Source organism: Thamnophis sirtalis, unplaced genomic scaffold (assembly GCF_051295495.1).
Source record: "Thamnophis sirtalis isolate CommonGarterSnake01/CBP01778 unplaced genomic scaffold, rThaSir2_p1.2 scaffold_5, whole genome shotgun sequence".
Taxonomy (NCBI): Eukaryota; Metazoa; Chordata; class Lepidosauria; order Squamata; family Natricidae; genus Thamnophis; species Thamnophis sirtalis.
The window spans coordinates 20,032,392-20,052,973 of NW_028261385.1; the positions used below are offsets into that span (position 1 = coordinate 20,032,392).

General features: G+C 43.5%; 1 protein-coding gene across 1 annotated transcript in view; it reads right to left on the bottom strand.

Annotated features, from left to right (window-relative positions):
- The window catches only part of ADAMTS12 (ADAM metallopeptidase with thrombospondin type 1 motif 12), a 173,990-nt gene that overhangs the window by 38,363 nt on the left and 115,045 nt on the right, over positions 1-20,582 (bottom strand). Inside the window, exons 11-15 of the mRNA XM_087715390.1 lie at positions 16,840-16,985; positions 15,049-15,218; positions 12,879-13,012; positions 8,308-8,428; positions 1,617-1,861 (exon numbers count right to left, since the gene is read on the bottom strand). Coding sequence (XP_087571516.1) covers positions 1,617-1,861; positions 8,308-8,428; positions 12,879-13,012; positions 15,049-15,218; positions 16,840-16,985 — 816 coding nt within the window. The remainder of the gene's footprint in view (positions 1-1,616; positions 1,862-8,307; positions 8,429-12,878; positions 13,013-15,048; positions 15,219-16,839; positions 16,986-20,582) is intronic.

A 20,582-nucleotide genomic window follows, 5' to 3' on the forward strand; every position in this document is an offset into this window, starting at 1 on the left:
GCCGAGGTGGCGCAGTGGTTAAATGTAGCACTGCAGGCTACTTCAGCTGACTGCAGTTCTGCAGTTCGGCTGTTCAAATCTCACCGGCTCAGGGTTGACTCAGCCTTCCATCCTTCCGAGGTGGGTAAAATGAGGACCCGGATTGTTGTTGGGGGCAATATGCTGACTCTGTAAACCGCTTAGAGAGGGCTGAAAGCCCTATGAAGCGGTATATAAGTCTAACTGCTATTGCTAAACCTAATGGGCTGGCTATTAGATAGAGGGGGGGAAAGCACATAGAAACAAAATGTGGGGATGGGACTTTCCATTTAACTGGAGATTACACCCAATTCACAGTGAGTTCCTTCTGAGAAATTAATTTGATGTATTAACCAGGCATATCCATGGGATCATTTATTAATGCATTGGACAACATGCCAATCCCTCAACAAAACAGAGAAAGAAATAGAAGAGATAATGCAAGCAATTCAATGAAAAGTAGGAATGTACAGGGAATTCAGAAAATTCTGAATTTATAACTGGAATTCTGGCTTAGGCCAGAAATAATTTTTATAACATTTTATTGAAGCTCCATAATTTTTGTTCCTTTCCATAGGAGGACCATGTGCAGAAAAGAACAGATTTTTCCATGCCTTTTAAGATTTAAACAGTTGAATGAATCGTGAGATATACAGTACAGACTCTAAATACTGCCAATTTTTGAGATACTCCATAGCAATGTTTTGCTAGCCAGAAACTACCAGTATGAGATACAATTTCTTTAAAGTATACTTACTATTGGCTGTTACAGAGAGTATTCACCCACCCACCTGTTGTGGCCCGGCAGGAGCCGTTGGAGCTGCCACCAGACTCTAACAGCGAGGGACCCTATGAGTCGGCCCTGGAGGATGTGGAGGATCCTGGACAGGGTTCCGACTCTGAGCAGGGTGCAGAGAGACTCGTTGGCCACCAGGTGGCGCCTGAGCCTTGGATCAGTGGGGAGGAGACAAGAGAGAGTAATCCAGAAACCACCTGTGAGTTGTTCCGGGATGCACGCCGTTGAAGGGCTACTCGGCGTCAAGAACAACTACGTAATTACAGGAGGTAATTACACTAAGCTGATGGTCATTAAGCTCCTCTCCCAGACTATAAAAGAGACTGCTTGTGCCATGCCCTTCTTGCAGAAGTCAACATTTGACTAAAGAGAAACAAACTTGGCAGGCTGGATTGCTGCCAGAGTTTGTTTGCATTGCTGCCAAGGTTTGTCGGACTTGCTGCCAAAGTTCTTATCTGTTTGTTTATTTGGCTTTCAGCCACCGAGAGTCTGGACTTGCTAATTAAAGGACATTCCATTTTACGCTTGTCTCGGATTTCGTTACTGAACGGAGGAGGGGGTCAGAACACCCACCCACCCATCCAAATTTATACACTATGCATATATAATATCCTAAAAGATCTTATTTAAAAAATGGACACCTATCAAGTTAGCTGCAGTAAATCACATTGGATCAAGTTCACAAGCTGTTATTTGCAGCAGTAAAAGCATGTGAGGTGAGAAAAGCTGCAAATTTGACAATTCCTTTCCTGCACTACATTCACAGCCTGTGTCACACCCACCATGTGACAGGCTGACGTACCTGCAGCCACAAGGATTCGTTTGTGGGCCCAGAAGCAGTGAGGTTTTCCAAATCCCCTTTTCTCCCATACTGAAATATTGTTCCCGCCACTTCGTAATGTCCATTCCACTGAATAATAAACCCTCCGTTGAGGTAATACTTCTGAGGATCTTCGCTTCGCAGCGCAAGGAAATTGCCTGCTTCTGACACTTCAACCACTTTGATGTGCCTTGCGCCTTTGGGAATCAGGCCAATGTCAACATAACCTATGTGAGGAAGACAAAATGGAATAAAAAATATCTCCAGGTGTTCTTGAAGACCCTGTGGACATCATCCAGTGGTCCAAAATGTTGGGACTTGTAAGCAGGCGTGGGCTTCAAACAGTTTAGCAAGGGTTCTCTGCCCGATTGCTGGGTGGGGGTGGCCTAGTCAGCCTCCTGCACCACGGCGGGGAGGGGGTGTTTTTGCCCTCCCTGGGCTCCAGAGGCTTTTCTCAGGCCTCCCGGAGGGCGAAAACAGCCTCTCCATGCTCCAAAGGCTCTCTGGAGTCTGGAGGCTGGAAACGGGCCCATTACTGGCCTTCCTGAACTTCCAGTACACCTGTTTTCACCCTCCCCGAGCCTCCATGTGTGCCCTGCACTTACCTGCATCCAAAACGGGCTGTGTGGGAACTCCTGGACGGGGAGGGGAAGGCAGGGCCAACCAGGAGTGGGATTTGGGGATTCTCCGAACTGCACAGAATCTTAGCTAGAGGTTCTCCCGAACCCCCGTGAACCCCAAGCAGCCCAACCTTGCGAAAGGCCCAAAAAACGATAAATAGCCTACCTTGGCTTAGAACAGAGGTGAGCAATATTAACCTCTAGCACTTTTAATCCCAGTTCAAGAGGTTTTTTAAATATTATCAATTTTATTAATTTAATTTAAGCATCTCTTCACAGCTTTGTAATGAATGTACACCTATATCAGTGGTGAGTTACAGCCTGGGAGCAGCAGGCACTGTTCCGGTATGGTGCATCGGAGGGCCCATCTGCCCTCCTTACCTGTATTTGAACCAACCAGGCCATTTGCACAGCATACGGTGTCTGTGCGACGCTCCGCTGAGCAGCTGGAGCACCGCAGGCGATGGATACGCATACGTGAGCAGCGTGCATGCACGTGGTAGATGCCCTGCCCCATCGCAGTGTACTGGTTACGATGGGTTCCGGAACCCACCACTAACCTATATGTAGATTTTTGGCCCAGAAATTTCTAACACATATATTAAAGACAGCCATTTGGTTGTTTAACAACCATTGGAAGTTACAACAGCACTGAAAAAAGTTATTTGTGAACAGCCCACACACTTATGACTATCACAGTGTCTCTGTGGTCAAAATTCAGACACTTGACAACTGACATGTATTTATGATCACCACGATGTAAAAAAGACGTCGACATTCTAGAAAGAGTGCAGAAAAGAGCAACAAAGATGATTAGGGGACTGGAGGCTAAGGTTAACTTAGTGACCATTCAAAGTTACAGTGCCACTGAAAAAGTGACTTGTGACCAGTTTTCAGACTTATGACTGCTGCAGCATCCTCATGGTCATGTGATTTACATTCGGATTGCTTGACAACTGGCTCACATTTATGGTGGTTTTACTATCCCTGCGATCATGTGACCACCTTTCTGAGAAGCAAATTCAATGGGGAAACCAGATTCAGTTAACAACTTTTTCACTCAGCCGCATAAATTTTGGGCTCAATTGTGATTGTAAGTAGAGGACTACCTGTAGTAGCTTGGTTGTTTAAATAATAATGTGATGTAGTAAGGCTTAATAATAACAATAAGATTATACAGTAGGGCAATATATATGGACTTCAATTGTGAACTGGGAGTCGAAGTCCACATAACTTAAATGTTCTGAGACTGAGAAGCATTGGTCTAATTCAGGGTTTCTTAAACTTGGCCACTTTAAGGCACATAGAACTCAATTCTCAGAATTCCCCAGCCAGTATGGGATCTCTTGAATTTTTGAGAAATTTTGGTAGTGGTAATGGTTTTGGTTTTCTCTGGGAACAAGAGTGGGTGGAAAAGTGGTTTTGTTTTCGGCCTTGCTGTCAGCAAGTTGTCAACCTGAAGAAAAAACTGAAAGCAATCACCTACCGTATTTTTCAGAGTATAAGACGCACCTTTTTCCCCCCTAAAAGAGGGTAAAAATTTGGGTGTTGTTAGGTAAGCTCCCTGTTGGGAGAGCGAGTACATTCAGCGAAGTGTTGTGAGAGTGTTGTTGGAGAACACACAAACCAGCATACAGAGACACTGCAGTTTAAATAGGCTTTTACTCTCGTGGAAATAGAAGTATCAGAGTCCATCAAACAGTCCAAGTCATACACGGATAAGACAGTCAGTCATCAATGTCTTTCAGTTAAGGGATAATCCAAATAACATAGTCCAGTATCATATAATCAGTTCAGTACTCAAAATTTGCTAGTAGTTGCAAAACTTACAATAGCTCACGGCACTTCCAGTTTCCAAAACACTCAGATCAGATCAGCCCAGCATTTAACGAAACAGAGAGCTAACAGTCATTCTGGCTCCCTCTTATGGCCGATTGAGGAAAACAGCAACCAATCACATTATACAGTATGATTTAAAGAAACAGGTACAACATTGTTACATGATTTAAATATTGCCAATATTTAAATTGTATTAAATTATTGTTTAATACAATTTAGATTGTATTCCTAACAGGTGTGTCTTATACACCAAATGTGGCCCCACCCACCCACACCCACCATTTGGCCTCTGCCTCCCAGTAATTTACCTCTTTGCAGCAAACAGCGGCTTTAATAATCTATAGCAATCCCTGCAGCCTCTAATAGCTGATGATCAGGAGAAATGGAAAGTTAAACTGGCTGTTTGCTCCACATGGCAAATTGCTAGGAGGCAGATTTTTTTTTCTTGTACTAATCAGGCTGTTTGCTGCAAGGAGGTAAGTCAACAACTATAAATGCCTATAGAATGTTCAAAGTATTAGAGTTATTTTTTAAAGACTGCTTTATTATTGTTCTAGACAACTTAACAAGTGAAACTTAACAAATGAGGCTTTTTAAAATAAATGCTTGATCTGAAGAGGCCCAGTGCTATTGTTTTAAAAAGTGCTATTCTTTTAAATAGCAGAGGATAACTATACTTCCAGAAAGCACATTTTAACAGCATCTGTACAAGTATAATCTGAAATATAACACTACAAACAGTGTATATTGTCTGTTCTGTTTGTTGCAAGGAGGCAAATTGCTGGGAGGTAGATATTTTTCCCTTGTTTTCCTCCCCAAAATCTAGGTGCGTCTTATACTTAGGAGCATCTTATACTCTGAAAAATACAGTATGTATTTGAATTTCTTATGAAAATATATGGGTACTAAAAATAAATAATACTTTTTATTTTGATTTATATTTTAACAATTTCACATAAGAATGGGTACAGGCCATGATTCTCAACTCCAGGAAAATCTTGGAGTAAAAAGGAAATAATTTGCATTGCTAGTCAAATGACAGATGAATAGAGTTTTGTCTGTTTGCATAATTAGATCATGTAGTTAACTTTTTTTATGGCTAATCTGAACTGATATTGCAGTAAAGCATGTAACAGACATCAAGAGTTTCAGTCAAAACCCCAAAGAATATCCTCATTATTTTAATTTAATTTGAATAAAATGTTGTAACAAATAAATCATTGATCTACAGCTGTCTACAACTTTCCACTAAAGCATTTACATAATGTTGCCAGAACATAATAAAATATCCATCCATTTGCCTTCCCAAGCTAGTGCTGATCCTACATAGCAAATTACTTCAGTGGAATTTATTTTGTTTTCTCGCCCAGGTTTCACAACACTTTGCCAGGGAAGGCAATTGAATATGCATGTAATCTTTCAAAAATGGTTTGTGGCCAAAGTCTGAAATCTACCGGGATATACTAGCAATGAAGCATGTCTAAGTTTGCACCAGCAAATTATGATATATGTAAAATAGTCTCTCAAATACTTTGGCCACCTAATGAGAAAGAAGGACTCACTGGAGAAGAACTTAATGCTGGGAAAGATTGAGGGCAAAAGAAGACAGGGATGGCAGAGAATGAGGTGGCTGGATGGAGTCACTGAAGCATTCAGCGTGAGCTTAAATGCACTCAGGGGGATGGTAGAAGACAGGAAGGCCTGGAGGGACATTATCCATGGGGTCGCGATGGGTCGGACAAGACATCGCAACTAACAACAACAACAAAAATGTTCTCAACCAAAGTCTCAATTTCTATGCTGTAATAGAATAATTAATAAAGATCTACTTTTCAGGCTGTGCAGAAATTGAGGCAAACCCTATCATCAATGAGATATCCAGATGTAGAGACGTGTGTAATTGTATCCTACATAAATTAAACCACAGCACAATATCGCATTTTGTTTTTTTTTAAAGTTTAAAGAAAAATATCACTTTTTCACCCTAACCCTTTTTTCAATGAGATTGTAACTTTGAACTAAATGTACTGTTTTAAGTCGAGGGTCACCTGTGTAGAATGTGTTATTCCTTCAGTGGAGCTCATTTTGATCAGATCTGCTGTGTCGCATAGACACACAGAATGTGTGTTTTTGTGTGCACATGTACGCTTCAGATGCATTTTGATCTCTGTCTCCTCTTGCTTCCCTCCCTCCCTCCTTCACACAGATGCTCTGTGGCCTGTGTAGTAATTAAATCTGACATGAAGGAAGAGAATTTACCTTGCAATAGACCAGCAAAGAGAAACTGACAAACTCTCATCAAAAGAGAAAAGTAGTAATGCCAAAGATCTTCCATTTCCAAAAGCTAGTAATTATGGGCTAATTTTCTTCTTGGATGATAAATCCTAAGCATAATTACAGGGCAGCTGTAGTAAAGCTTTGCTTAATGTATTGCACTTCATTTAATGTGATAAGATTTGGCGTGGCACGACATAACCACGAACGTCAAAAGCGCGCCGACAACACCGCAGCGCTAAAACCGCGATGTCAAAAGCGCGCCCACAACAGCGCGCCGACAACAGCGCGCCGACAGAAGCGCGATTTAACTTAAGGTAAGGTTTAGGGTTAGGTTTAGGGTTAGGTTTAGGGTAGGTTTAGCGTTAGGTTTAGGGTTATTTTTAGGGTTATGTTACAGCGTGCTTCTGTCGGCGCGCTGTTGTCGGCGCGCTGTTGTCGCGCGGTTTTGACGGTGCGGTTTTGTCACCGCGCTTTAGTCTACCGCGGTTTTGTGGTGGAACCAAGATTTGGATGCTGCAATTTTATTCATACTTCTATGAGCATCCCCGTTCAATGCATTTCTTTGACTGCTTGGGCTACTAGATCTTCAGAAATATTTCTAGATAAGCCTTTTATTTTGCAATGACTGTGCTTGGTTCAACCAAACAGCACAGAGTCAAATAGTACAGCCCTTTGCCCTAATTCTTTCAGCGTCTCCCACCATGCATTCCACCCTTTCTCTAACTATAGAAAATCCATATGGTGAGGTGGGGGAGAGTAGATGATGACAAAATAACTGCAAAATGCCTTTTGATTCATAGCATTAGGAACCTATCGTTACAAACATTGCTTGTAATATTTTTCAGCTTTCTATTTCCTCTGCACCTGCCGACTTTTAAAAAGGCAAAATAATATACAGGTAGTTCTCGACTTACAACAGTTCCCCGAGTGGCCAAGTTACAATGGCACTGAAAAATGTGGCTTGCGACTGTTTTTCACAGTTGTGACCTTTGCAGCATCACCCATGAACATGTGGTCAAAATTCAGATGCTTGGCAACTGGTTCATATTTATGACCTTTGCTGTGTCGTGTGATTGCCTTTTGCAACTTTCTGACAAGCAAAGATAACGGGGAAGCAAGGCCAGATTACTAACTTATCAGCTGCAGTGATTCACTTAACAACTGTGGCAAGAAGGGATGTAACATGGGTAAAAACTCACTTAACAAATGTCTCACTTCATAACAGAAATTTTGGGCTCAATGGTCTTTGTAGGTTGAGGACTACCAGTACCAAGAGAAGGGGGCTTAAATCTGGTCCACTGGGCCCCTCTGGAAACAGTGAAGGACCAGCCCATGGTGCCACTTTCAGTGAAAATGGGAGGTCGGGAGGGCTGCGCTGCCTTCCCGGGCTCCTTTTTCGGCCACAACTGCCACCTGCAGCCCTCTGCCAGCAAAAACAGAGCTCCGAGCTCGTTTTCACTGGCAAAGGGCTGCAGGAGGCCATCACAGCTGAAAACGGAGCTCAGGAGCCCGTTTTTGCTGGCAGAGGGTTGCAGGAATCCATGGCAGCCAAAAATAGAGCTTGGGAGCCTGTTTTCACGGGCAGAGCACTCGGGCCACCACAGCCGCCCCTGACACGAGTGAGGTCAAGCTGGCCACATTCATCCTGGCCACACCCATCCCAGCTCCCCGAGGTCAAACACGACCCTGATGCTGCCCTCAATGAAACCGAGTTTGACACTCCTGATCTAATGTTTTAGAACATTAAGGGTTTTCATGAAGAATACAAGTATCTGATTGGAAAGATGGGGGAAAAAACCAAATAGAAATACTATTTTCCTACCTTTCCTCTGGGCTGTTTTCAAGATTTATTCTTCTTGGACTGGTTGTTCATACTTCCCTACAGAATATTTGAAATGGATAAAGTAAATTGATAGCACAAGATAAAGTTTCTTTACCTAATCCTTCACTCTGATTGAATGTTATCTTCACTGTTTGACAAGAAGATCCATCTCCTAAGCAAACTCCGCACTGATCTTCAGTAGCATTGGAATTAATTTCATAATCACAGCCAACAGTCTAAAAGAAAAAGAGCCTTTTTCAGAATAAATGTTACATACGTTTGTCAGGATTGATATATGTATTTTTTTCTTTAAAATATCAATTACATATAAACTAAAAATAACTTTACTTTTAACTTTACATTCTATTTACCAAGGGAGCTCATATATGTCCCAAAAACTGAACATTTGAAAAAGCACCTTTGGGACAACCATGTCCTGGATGACTGAGAATATCCACAGACATGGAGCTCATATATGTTTAAAGGAGCACTGATGAAGACAAGTAACTTTCTCCCAAGTACATCACCACTCTGACCAGTTCAAGCATGTCAGTATGTTGGACAAAATATTGCAGATGGACCTGTTCTATTTCCTGACTTTGAACTTGCCAAACTCAACAGCAAACGTCAGAAATGTGTGTAGCATTGATGGTGATGTTAGCACAGATGAAGATACATAGTCTGGGAAATGACATTTCTGCAACAAAACAACCAATCTCAGAAAGCATCAGGACCCCTCATTTCAACCCTGAGCTGTAGATATTTCCTTTTCTTGGTGCTGTGTAGCATCCTGGAAAAAAACTATCCTACTTTTCCCCTACCAGTTCTTATGCAAAATGTTGGCCTTAATGTTTGTCTCATTTAGCTTCAATGTGCCCTTGCTTTGCATGGCACTCACGTGGTTTACATAGAGAAGCCACCAGTGGATGATGTAATGAGGGGCTTTGTTCTTCAGCCAGTTAGTTTGCTGGGAAATGGGACAACTTGTCACAGCCAACTTACTGTAGCCAATTCAGCGCTGCCAACTCACCATGGCACAACTTGCTGCAGCCAACTCATCACAGTCAACTCGCCACGGCCAACTCGCTGAGGGGCAATTTATCAATTCTATTTAATTATTTAAAATAAAATAAAAAATTATTGTAATTTTTGCCCTGCAAATTTCATTCCGTCCCTCCTTTTGCATCCTTTCTTTAATGATTCCATCCCACCATTTCATCGATATAACTGCAACTCTTGTCCCGCACCGAGTTGGTCCTGTGGCGAGATGGTCTTGCAGCAGGTTGGCTGGGGCGAATTGTCATAGACTCTTCGTTGCTGAACCTGGCTCTCATTAGAGGGGGTGACTGATTAAAGTGGCTCCCATAATTAAGGAAAGACTAGATTCTGGGCCACCCCACTCACAGTCCAGCACTTTAACCATTAGATCACTCTGGGTCTCACTTTTCACAGTAGAATGAAAAAAATGCTACTGAAAGACCTTTTTAGAAAGAAGAGAAATTCTTATGGTGGTGCAGTGGTTAAAACGCAGTACTGCAGGCTACTTCTGCTGACTGCCAGCTGCCTGCAATTTGGCAGTTCAAATCCCACCAGGCTCAAGGTTGACTCAGCCTTCCATCCTTCCGAGGTTGCTAAAATGACCCAAATTGTTGAGAACCATTAATTCTCTTGAGGCTTTTTCAGATTGGGTGTGTGAGGCGTATGCTGGAAGACACAACTATATACTATCAGAAGTATAATGCTACCTCCACACATTTTCTTTCTTTCATCTTTTCAGGAATATTATATGGCCAGAGTTAATTTTTAAAAAGTCATGGTGTGTCTTCCTATGATGCCCCAGGATGGCAGCCATAAATTTTATACTTAGTTTTTAAAAAGGTTGACTTGAAAAATGTTGATGCCTTCATATGAAATTGATGTTAGGGTGTAAAGCTAATCTTTCATCAGCTTTCAGATAAAAATGCAGGATATGTTAGCTTTCTCATGTCATATCATATATACTTTTATGAATAAAATCAACAAAAACTTTCAAGATTTGCCTAATAGTTTCTGAGCTTTTGTTGATTGGTTTAATGACTGGACCCTGGAATTTCAAATTATTGGACTGTCCAATATAGCAGGTTTTATATTAATAATTTACCAGCTTCAAGGTATGTCTTGACTCGTTAACATTTGTTCATAAATACTTGAATTAGTAGTTTGTGTTAATTACTAGATTATTCAGATGTCATTATTTCAACCCAAAGAAGAGTTATGGATTGATCTGAAGAGAATGCCTTTTATTCTCAGTAATCATTACCAATCTCACAATTTGAAATCATACAAAATAAAGTAATTGTTATCTTATAAACTGCCATCCAGATTTATATCTCCACAGCTCCATTAAGAAGTCTGAAACCTTTACTCTGTTTGACAGTCATCATCTAAAACAGGGATGTAAAACTCGATTTCATTGAGGGCCATATCAGGGTTGTGTTTGACCTCGGGGGTGGGGTCTGAGGTAGAGGGGTCAGGGTGGGCGTGACCAACTCAACATCACTCCTGTGGTGGCCCAAGCACTCTGCCAGAGAAAACAGGCTCCTGAGCTCAGTTTCTGGCTGCTACAGCCTCCTGTGACTCTCCGCCAGTGAAAACAGAGCTCAGGAGGGCCACATACTCCATTTTCACTGACAAGAGGGTTGCAGGAGGCCATGGCAGCCGAAAATGGAGCTTGGGAGTCTGTTTTCACCGGCAGAAGTACAGCAGGCTGTTTCTAGAGCAGCCAGATCTAAGTACCCTGCGGGCCGGATCTGGCCACAGGGCCTTGAGTTTGACACCCCTGATCTAAAATAAGTAGTATACTATTATTATTATTAAAACTATTATGGGGGTTTTGCAATGACAAAAATAGGCAGGTTCCATCTCTAGGTCATCAGGAAAATGCTGGTCTGGGACATTAGAAGAATAGAATTTCTCAGAGCTAGCATTTAATATTTTGCCACTTTCAGCAGACATGGGTAACATTTGATGGGTATGGAGCTTCAGCTCAACCTCCCCATTATTTGGGGGCCATCAAAAACTTATCGAGTGAAATGGGACATCATGAAGTGGAGAAGACTTAACAATTTGTACCCTTAAGGTTTTCTGCAGTTTATTGGTGCAAAAGAAAACTCCCATCCTGTTCTTAAAATCATCCAATCCCTCAAATCTAATTAAAGCCACCTCCACTGAACAAGCTATTTCAAATGGTTTTTGAGAATTAAAATATCAACTAGAAATATCTGATTATGTCCAGTGGACCATTCCTATGAAATCTATTTTCCATAATGAATTTCAAAGAAAGTAGGGGATGATGAAGCGATGACCTACTTAAACAGTTTTACCCTGTTTTCCCCAAAATAAGACCTCCCCGGATAATAAGGGCCTTTGAGCACATGTGCTAAAATAAGCCCTCCCCAAAATATTGCAACACAGCAGCAGCCATGAGGTGACCACACTCGCCACCACCTGCACCTCAAAAAATAATAAGACCACCCCGAAAATAAGGCCAAGTGCTTATTTCAGGGTCAAAAGAAAATAAGACCCCATCTTATTTTAGGGGAAACGCGGTATTAAGACATCTTCCCATCATGATTATGGAAATATTAAGATCAGCCTTATGTGCCACATTATTGTTTCTAAATATTTAATGGTCTCAATTCCCCAAATGTTCGGGTTTTCAAATCTCCTACTAGTGATAAATTCATTGGAATATCAGTAAATATTTTTGCCACGTTCTAAATTGCTGAGCTGTCTCCATTGAAAAGCACATTGGTCTACTAATTGGGATTAAGCACTGTGATCATATGAAGTATGTTATCTTGCCAATGACTTTCACTTCTGATCTTTTCTCCACCCAAATACAGTGTTACAGTCCCAGAATTTAGTACACCTTATATTTCAATGATCCTCAGCTTTTGTCTGATTCTCTGATCCTGGCCATCCAATCCTATTCTTAGACTATCTCCCATCTTTGAAGCAGAAATGGGTGAGTTTGGGTAGCTTATCTAGGAAGAGCCAAAAAGCTGAGATGGGCAACTTTCAATCTCCAGAGCTTGCTGAATCTTGACAGTAAAATTGCCAAAGTTCAATAATATCTTGCCCTCCCATGTTGAAATAAAAAATACACTGAAATAAAGAAAAACACCAATCACACCCACCCATACCATATTGCCTTATCATCCATTTCCCAAATAATAACTTTGTTAGAATATTCATGACTGGGAGAGACATGGTAACAAGGTCGGCCAATGAATAGGCATAGCAACTAAGTCAGCCAATAGGAGCTTAAACAGATCTGAGTCTGTGCTGAGAATTGTAACTGAAACTACTCTGTCTGCTCTGAACTCTGAAATGAAACTAACCATTCTCTCCTGTTTGTAACTTCTACCATGTTGAAAGAATCGACTATTGGTATTGTACATTTATTCATCTGTTATTATGTATATAAAGAAATTAATTAATTCAGCTGAATCAGTTATCTGTGTGTGCTTTCTGGATTTGATTTTTCTGCAACAAACTCTGATAAACTTGGCCACCAAAACGTTGTCCACTATTGACATACAAGCTGGCACCAGGATATAAAGCTGCAATCTGCCTGGCCCATTTTTGTAAGTCTGCAAATTTGAAGTCCCATGAAGATTCCAGAGAAGGAAACATACCCAATACCTTACACATGCCATTAATGCAGACGTCTCTGAAGCTGTTTCCTTCAAAGCAAGGTGTACCATCAATTACAGCATCTAACATCTTCTCTGAAAAATTGTGGTTTGTAGGTCGGCATTGCAGCTCACATGGATTAACTAGGAGAAATCCCAAAGATTACATCAATGAAGCATATTTTAAAGCCAGATTGTAAGGCTTTAATGGTATCATGTTTCATTTGATATTAAAGATTCAAAGCTGTTTGTAAAAATTAGTACTTCAGAGCAGTAATGGTATGCTATTTTCTTCACTATCAGTTCAGTAGCGGGAGCGCTGAGTATCAAATTTGATGAGTTTTGAAGCAGTTGAGCACCGAGGTACCACTGTAATGGTATGTGAGGAAGACCTTGGGACTCAGTGGCAATTCCAACTGAAGACACAAGAGAGGGAGAATAGGCAGAGATGCTGCCAAGGGAGCTCACACATGAGAGACAACATAGCTATCAGATAGACAGCGGGTGGGGCAAGAGAGTCAGGTTTATTTCACAAAACCAACAACTGGCATGAGTCATTTTACATAATGGAACTGCCATGCTGGTTCCTAAAACTGCCATAACAGCTGCTGATATTTACACATATTTGTAAATACCTTCCAAAATTATTTATTCTCAACTGCGTTTGTGGGCCAAAAACATTATTAGCGGGAAACCAGAACTGAGAATGTTAACTGTTACTGCTTAAATGTCTATACTTGGAAAATACAATAATTGACCAGTAGAAGTCATAAACTGTTTTTTCTTTTTCTTTTTGTTACTGGACAGAAAGCATTGATTTTAGCTTAGCCACAACTTCAGCTTTTAGGCATTCAGGCGCTCCGCTGCAGGCATGTAATTTTCTTTTATCCTTCATATTCATTAATTTGCCTCCTACCCACGTTTCTTTTCACTAACCCCTGTGTCGATATCTTTTTTTTTTCTTTTCCTCTTTCTCTGAAGTCAGCAACCCAAAATACAGGAATGTACAGAGCATCTTGAAATACTGAAATTGCTCTCAGAATTATGTTCCTTTTTTTTTAGTAATAAAGCAAAGGAGAGGAAAGACTGCTGGCTTGCTCAACCCAAGGAACAGGAAGAACTAAATAAATAAATAACCAAAATGGGTAAGATTTGGCAAAGAACTGATCCAGAAAGGCATTTTAGCCATTGGATCCAAAAATCTACCCCAGGAAGGAGTGGATTATTGGCTGGAAAGAGCAACTGCAACTGTAGTCCACTCTAAATTACAGAGAGTCCTCAACATGCAACAGTTCGTTTAGCAATTGTTCAAAGTTACACCGGCACTGAAAAAAATGACCTATGACCATTTTTCACACTGACAACCATTGCAGCATCCCTACGGTCACATGATCAAAATTCAGATGCTTGGAAACTGACTCATATTTATGATGGTGGAAGAGTTCTGGGTTCACGTCATCCCCTTTTGCGACCTATGGACACGCAGAGTCGATGGGGAAGCCAGATTCCCTTAACAACCGTGTGGCTGACTTAACAACTGCAGTGATTCATTTAACAACTGTGGCAAGAAAGATCGTAAAATGGGGCAAAACTCACTTAATAATTGTCTTACTCAGCAACATAAATTTTGGGCTCAATTGAGGTTGCAAGCCAAGGACTACCTGTAATAGCGGTATCCTTCTCCTTAAGGAACCATTCTTTAAAAGCTAAAGGTCCCCTCACACATATGTGTTAGTCGTTCCTGACTCTAGGGGGCGGTGTTCATCTCCGTTTCAAAGCTGAAGAGCCAGTGCTGTCTGAAGACGTCTCCGTGGTCATGTGGCCACCATGACTAAATGCTGAAGGTGCACAGAACCCTGTTACCTTCCCACCAAAGGTGGTCCCTATTTTTCTACTTGCATTGCTTTCAAACTGCTAGGTTGGCAGAAGCCGGGACAACTAATGGGAGCTCACTCCATTATGCGGCGCTAGGGATTTGAACCGCCAAACTGCCGATCTTTCTGATCGACAAGCTCAGTGTCTTAGTCACCACGTCGCTAACCATTCTTTAGTGCCAATATTTTTGAGGTATTTTCACAAACTGTGCCTGTATGGACAAGAAAGCACTCATCTAAACGAAATCTAGATTGGTAACCAGATTATTATCCAGATTCTTAGCAGATTATTTTCCCTTCCCTTACCTGTATTATAAACTGGAATCCATTGGTAGAATTCATTTTTGTAGGCAACTGTATCAAACTCACTGCACTGCATTTGACGGAAATTTGGTGTTGACTTTTGGCACCCTTTAACATTGCACATACGATAGTGCTTTCTCTCCCCAGTGCAATACTTCCCTCCAAACTGTGGCCTAAAAACGAAGAAGTCACTTTTAAATAAAGAAATCAACCTTTTCCCCCCCAATCCTTTCTTTCTCAAGAGGCAAATGTATACAGAACTCTTGCCTCTCGTTTTATCCTCACAGCAACATTGTGAGGTAAATTCAGAAAAGAAATTACATTGAATAGGAAGTTAAACACGCTAGTCCCTAAAACTGCCATAAGAGCTGCTGGTATTTATACACATTTGAAAATATCTTCAAAAACTCTCACTTCTTGGGCTAATCTGACATGACCTTGGGCCAGTCACTCTCTCTCAGCCCAATTCTCCTCACAGGGTAGGAGGAGGAAGGTGGGTTGGATATGATTGCCACCTTCAGTTATTTGTAAAAATAATAAAGGTGGGAATAAATACCAATGAGTATGTACAAATGAATAAATACAAATATATGAATGAATAAATACAAATATAATAAAAATTAACAGAATCCAACCACTGTACCACACTGATGCTCTCTTTTCACAGCAGCAAATTACTTCCAAGAAATTTTCAGTTTCTGTTTGTTTCTTAGAATTGTATTTCGCCTTTTTTCCTAGGTATTTCCTCTCTAATTTTTTTCAGCAATATCCTGGGCTGATAGACAACGACCAGTTGAAATTCACCCAATTGGATTCCATGGCTGACAGAATGTATAAATCCTTTGAGAGCTTATCAAAATTGGCAAACTGTCTTGTATCTCTTCACACCAACTGTTCTATTATCTTTAATTAGACAATGAAGGCTTTTCAGAAAAATCTAATCAAGATAAGCAGACCTCTTTCTATTGAATGCTATATTCTACTCTATCATCTCTCTCCTTTCTTTCTTTCTTTCTTTCTTTCTTTCTTTCTTTCTTTCCTTCTTTCCTTTCTCTTTCTTTCCCTTCCAGATAGATAGGTAGGTAGGTAGGTAGGTAGGGGGAGGGAGGGAGGGAGGGAGGGAGGGAGGGAGGGAGAGAGAGAGAGAGAGAGAGAGAGAGAGAGAGAGAGAGAGAGAGAATTGAGATTGAGAGATTATTTTAGTGCAACTGCTTGGATAAGTCCTTTTGTCATTGCCTTTTCCTGGAGCTGAGAGAGAGTGACTGGCCCAAAGTCACCCCATTGGCATAATACTTCTTGCAGGACTAAAACTCGGAATCTCCCAGATCTGGCACTTTTAACCATGATATGGGCTGTTTCCATTCCATTAGAAGCTACATGCAGTGGTAGATTGGTCAAAGTCCCAAATGACTAGCCCTTCTATTTCTTCTCCTTCTATATTTCTACTTTCTCCCCTTTTTTCCCCTCCATGCTGAGAAAAAAACTAACTGACTCGTGCAAAAGGCTACAGTTACTGTATGAAACCTTGGAAAAGAATCTGTATAGAAGGGGTGTCAAACTCACGTCACCACGGTGGCGTCATATGACATAGTGGGACTTCCCCTCCCCACCTTTTGCTAAACCGGGCATGGCCAGCACATGATGCATCTGGCCCACAGCCCACGAATTTGACAGCCCTGCTCTATAAAGATCACTGCAAGGACAGGAAATGCCACCCTTCAATGCAGCCATTCTTTAAGTACTCGGGCCCAGACTGTTAAGTTATAAGGAGATTGAAACCTTCAATGGTCTTACTCTGGGTTATTGCAGTCTCTTTCAGCTGCCTGTATGCCAGCTCCACATGTCCGAGTACAGTGGGACCAGGGCGACCAGGATCCCCATGCGCCATTAATTGCTTCAGGACTCTTGCCCACCGTTATGCATTCACCTGAGAAGCACCACTGAATAATAAAGCAGCAAATGCAATTGGTCAGGAGGGAAAAAGTTTGGCATGAAAATACATGTCTACCACAGCAGCTCTTTGGTAAGTGGCATAAGAGAATACATTTTTCATTGAAAGCCGAGCTTGATCCCAACAATTTACATGCAACTGAAGAGGTGTGAGGTGTGCCATGCTGATCCAGAGGAATTGCTGCCTAAACAGATGGGGAAAGGATTATGGAACCCTTCTTGTGCCTATTGGTTTCCTCCCCCTAGCTCATAGCAGATTGGATGATGGAGAGGGACGCAGTCAAAGTTAGGGATTTGGAAAAAAAAAGGGAGATCCAGTTACAGACTTCGCATAATCCATTGGATAAAGTATATAGAGTGGTTAGGACATGCCTTTTGTGGCCAGAAAATTTTGGAGACGATACATTATTCAACAATTTGTTTAGTTGTAACTCATCCAAAGTGCTTTTTTCAAGGGGCAACCAGACTTTCTGGCCCAGTTGCCTCTTGAAAAAAAACACCTTTGGGACAACCTTGACCGGGATGACTGAGAATCTTCATAGACAGTTGCAACTCACAGTTAGCAGGAATCTTTCCTTCCTCCCTCCCTCCCCTCCCCTCCCTTGGGTAATTCAAATTCATCTTCCTTCCTTCCTTCCTTCCTTCCTTCCTTCCTTCCTTCCTTCCTTCCTTCGTCAAATTCCTTCCTCCCTATCTCACCTCACCTCCCTTGGGTAAGTCAAATTCCTTCCTTCCTTCCTTCCTTCCTTCCTTTCTTCCTTCCTTCCTTCCTTCCTTCCTATCTCACCTCACCTCCCTTGGGTAAGTCAAGTTCCTTCCTTCCCTCCCTTCCTTCCCTGCCTATCTCACCTCACCTCCCTTGGGTAAATCAAATTCCTCCCTTCCTCCCCTCCCCTCACTTCACCTCCCTTGGGTAAGTCAAATTCCTTCCTTCCTTCCTTCCTTCCTTCCTTCCTTCCTTCCTTCCTTCCTTCCTTCCTTCCTTCCTATCTCACCGCACTTCCCTTCGGTAAAACAAATTCCTCCCTTCCTCCCCTCCCCTCCTTCCTATCTCACCTCACTTCCCTTGGGTAAATCAAATTCCTCCCTCCCCTCACTTCACCCCCCTTGGCTGTCAAATTTCTTCCTCCCTCCCTCCCCTCCCCTCCCTTATGTAAATCAAATTGCTTCCTTCCTTCTCCCTCCCTCCCTACCTCACCTTCCTTGAGTAAGTCAAATTCTTTCCTTGCTTCCTTCCTTCCTCTCTCCCTCTCACCCTCCCTTTCCTTCCTTCTTTCCTACCTCACCTCATCTCCACCTACCTTGGCTAAGTCAAATTCCTTCATTCCTCCCTCTCCTCCCCTCCCCTGGGTAAGTCAAAATCCTTCCTAAGTCAAATCCTCGTAGGATCCCTGCTCCGGAGCTTGTCGGGTGTGAGACCCTACTGGTGAAGCTGGACCTCAAGGGTCAAGTGGGTCTGCTGCTAACGTACCTGCCTCCCAACTGCGTTGCAGCAGCCCTCCCCTCGCTCCTCGAGTCAGTAGCCGAGCTGGCAGTTGAGTTCCCTAGGCTTATGGTGCTGGGGGACTTCAATCTGCCTTCGCTCGGTGAACGCTCTGATGGAGCGCAGGAGTTCATGGCTTCCATGACAGCCATGGGCTTGACCCAGGTAATTCGAGGCTCAACTCACTCAGCGGGTCACACACTCGACCTCGTATTCCTCTCGGAGCAGTGGAGTTATGATCTTGGTCTGAGGGGTAATGAGATCATACCCCTGTCGTAGTCAGACCACTGCCTACTGAGGCTAGACTTCCGGAGGCCAAACCCCCACCGTAGGGAGGAGGAACCAACCAGGTGGTTCCGCCCCAGGCGACTTATGGACCCTGTAAGGTTCCAGACGGAGCTTGGGGTTATTCCTGATACCCTCGACCACAGTTCGGCGGAGACTCTTGCTGCTGCCTGGCACTCGGCAGCGTCAGGGTCTCTGGACCGGATTGCGCCACTACGGCCCCTCCAGGTCAGCGGCTCCCGGAGGCCTCCTTGGTTCACCGAGGAGCTCCGGGAGATAAAGCGCCGGAGGAGACGCCTAGAGCACCAGTGGAGATCCGATAGGTCCGAACCGAACCGAGCACTTTTGACAGCATGCACCAAGGAATACATCTGGGCATTAAGAACAGCTAAGAGAACACACATTGCCACCTTGGTAGCGTCCGCTGAGTCCCGCCCAGCCGCCCTGTTTAGGATAACCCGCTCCCTCCTAAATAGGAGGGAGACGGGGGACCCCTTACAGGGTAGGGCTGAGGAGCATGTTCAGTTCTTGGCGGACAAAGTTGCTCGGTTTCGGTCGGACCTGGACTCCACTCCCGCAGATCCAGCCGAGACACAAGGGAATGACTTGGCAGACCATCTCTGGGTTGAGTTTCAGGATGTTGCCTCCGGGGATGTGGACAAGGCTATGCGAGCTGTGAGTGCCTCCACCTGTATACTGGACCCGTGTCCCTCCTGGCTGGTTGCCAACAGCAGTGAGGTGACACGAGGCTGGATCCAGGCGGTTGTTACCGCCTCTCTTTGGGAGGGGTACTTCCCCACCGCGCTCAAGGCAGCGGTGGTGAGACCCCTCCTGAAGAAACCGTCCTTGGATCCAGCCGTTCTTAATAACTACCGTCCAGTCTCCAACCTCCCCTTTTTGGGGAAGGTTGTTGAGAAGGTGGTGGCCTTCCAGCTTCAGCGTACCTTGGAGGAAGCTAACTATCTTGACCCCTTCCAGTCCGGCTTCAGGCCCGGTTACAGCACAGAAACCGCTTTGGTCGCATTGACCGATGATCTCTGGAGAGCCAGAGATGGAGGCCACGCATCCATCCTGGTTCTCCTTGACCTCTCAGCGGCTTTCGATACCATCGACCATGGTATCCTTCTGCGACGACTGCGGGAGGTGGGGGTGGGCGGCACTGTTTTGCAGTGGTTCTCCTCCTACCTCTCGGACAGGTCGCAGTCGGTGTCGGTGGGGGGGCAGAGATCGTCCCCGAGGCCCCTAACTTAGGGGGTGCTGCAGGGTTCGGTCTTATCCCCCCTGCTGTTTAACATATACATGAAACCGCTGGGCGAGATCATTCGGAGGCACGGGATAAAATACCATCAATACGCGGACGATACACAGTTGTATCTGTCCGCCCCGTGCCAACTCAATGAAGCGGTGGACGTGATGAGCCGGGGTCTTGAGGCTGTTAAAGACTGGATGAGAGCTAACAAACTGGTACTCAACCCGGACAAGACCGAGTGGCTGTTGTGTTTTCCTCCCAACAATTTGGCCGACGTTCCACCACTCAGGCTGGGGGGTCAAAATTTATACCCCTCAGACAGGGTCCGCAACTTGGGAGTCCTCCTGGACCCACAGCTGAGTTTTGACCATCACTTGTCAGCTGTGACCAGGGGGGCATTTGCCCAGGTTCGCCTGGGGCGCCAGTTGCGGCCCTACCTGAACCGGGAGGCCCTCACAACAGTCACTCGAGCCCTTGTGATCTCTAGGCTGGAATACTGTAATGTGCTCTACATGGGGCTGCCCTTGAAGAGCATCCGGCGACTTCAGCTAGTCCAAAATGCAGCCGCGC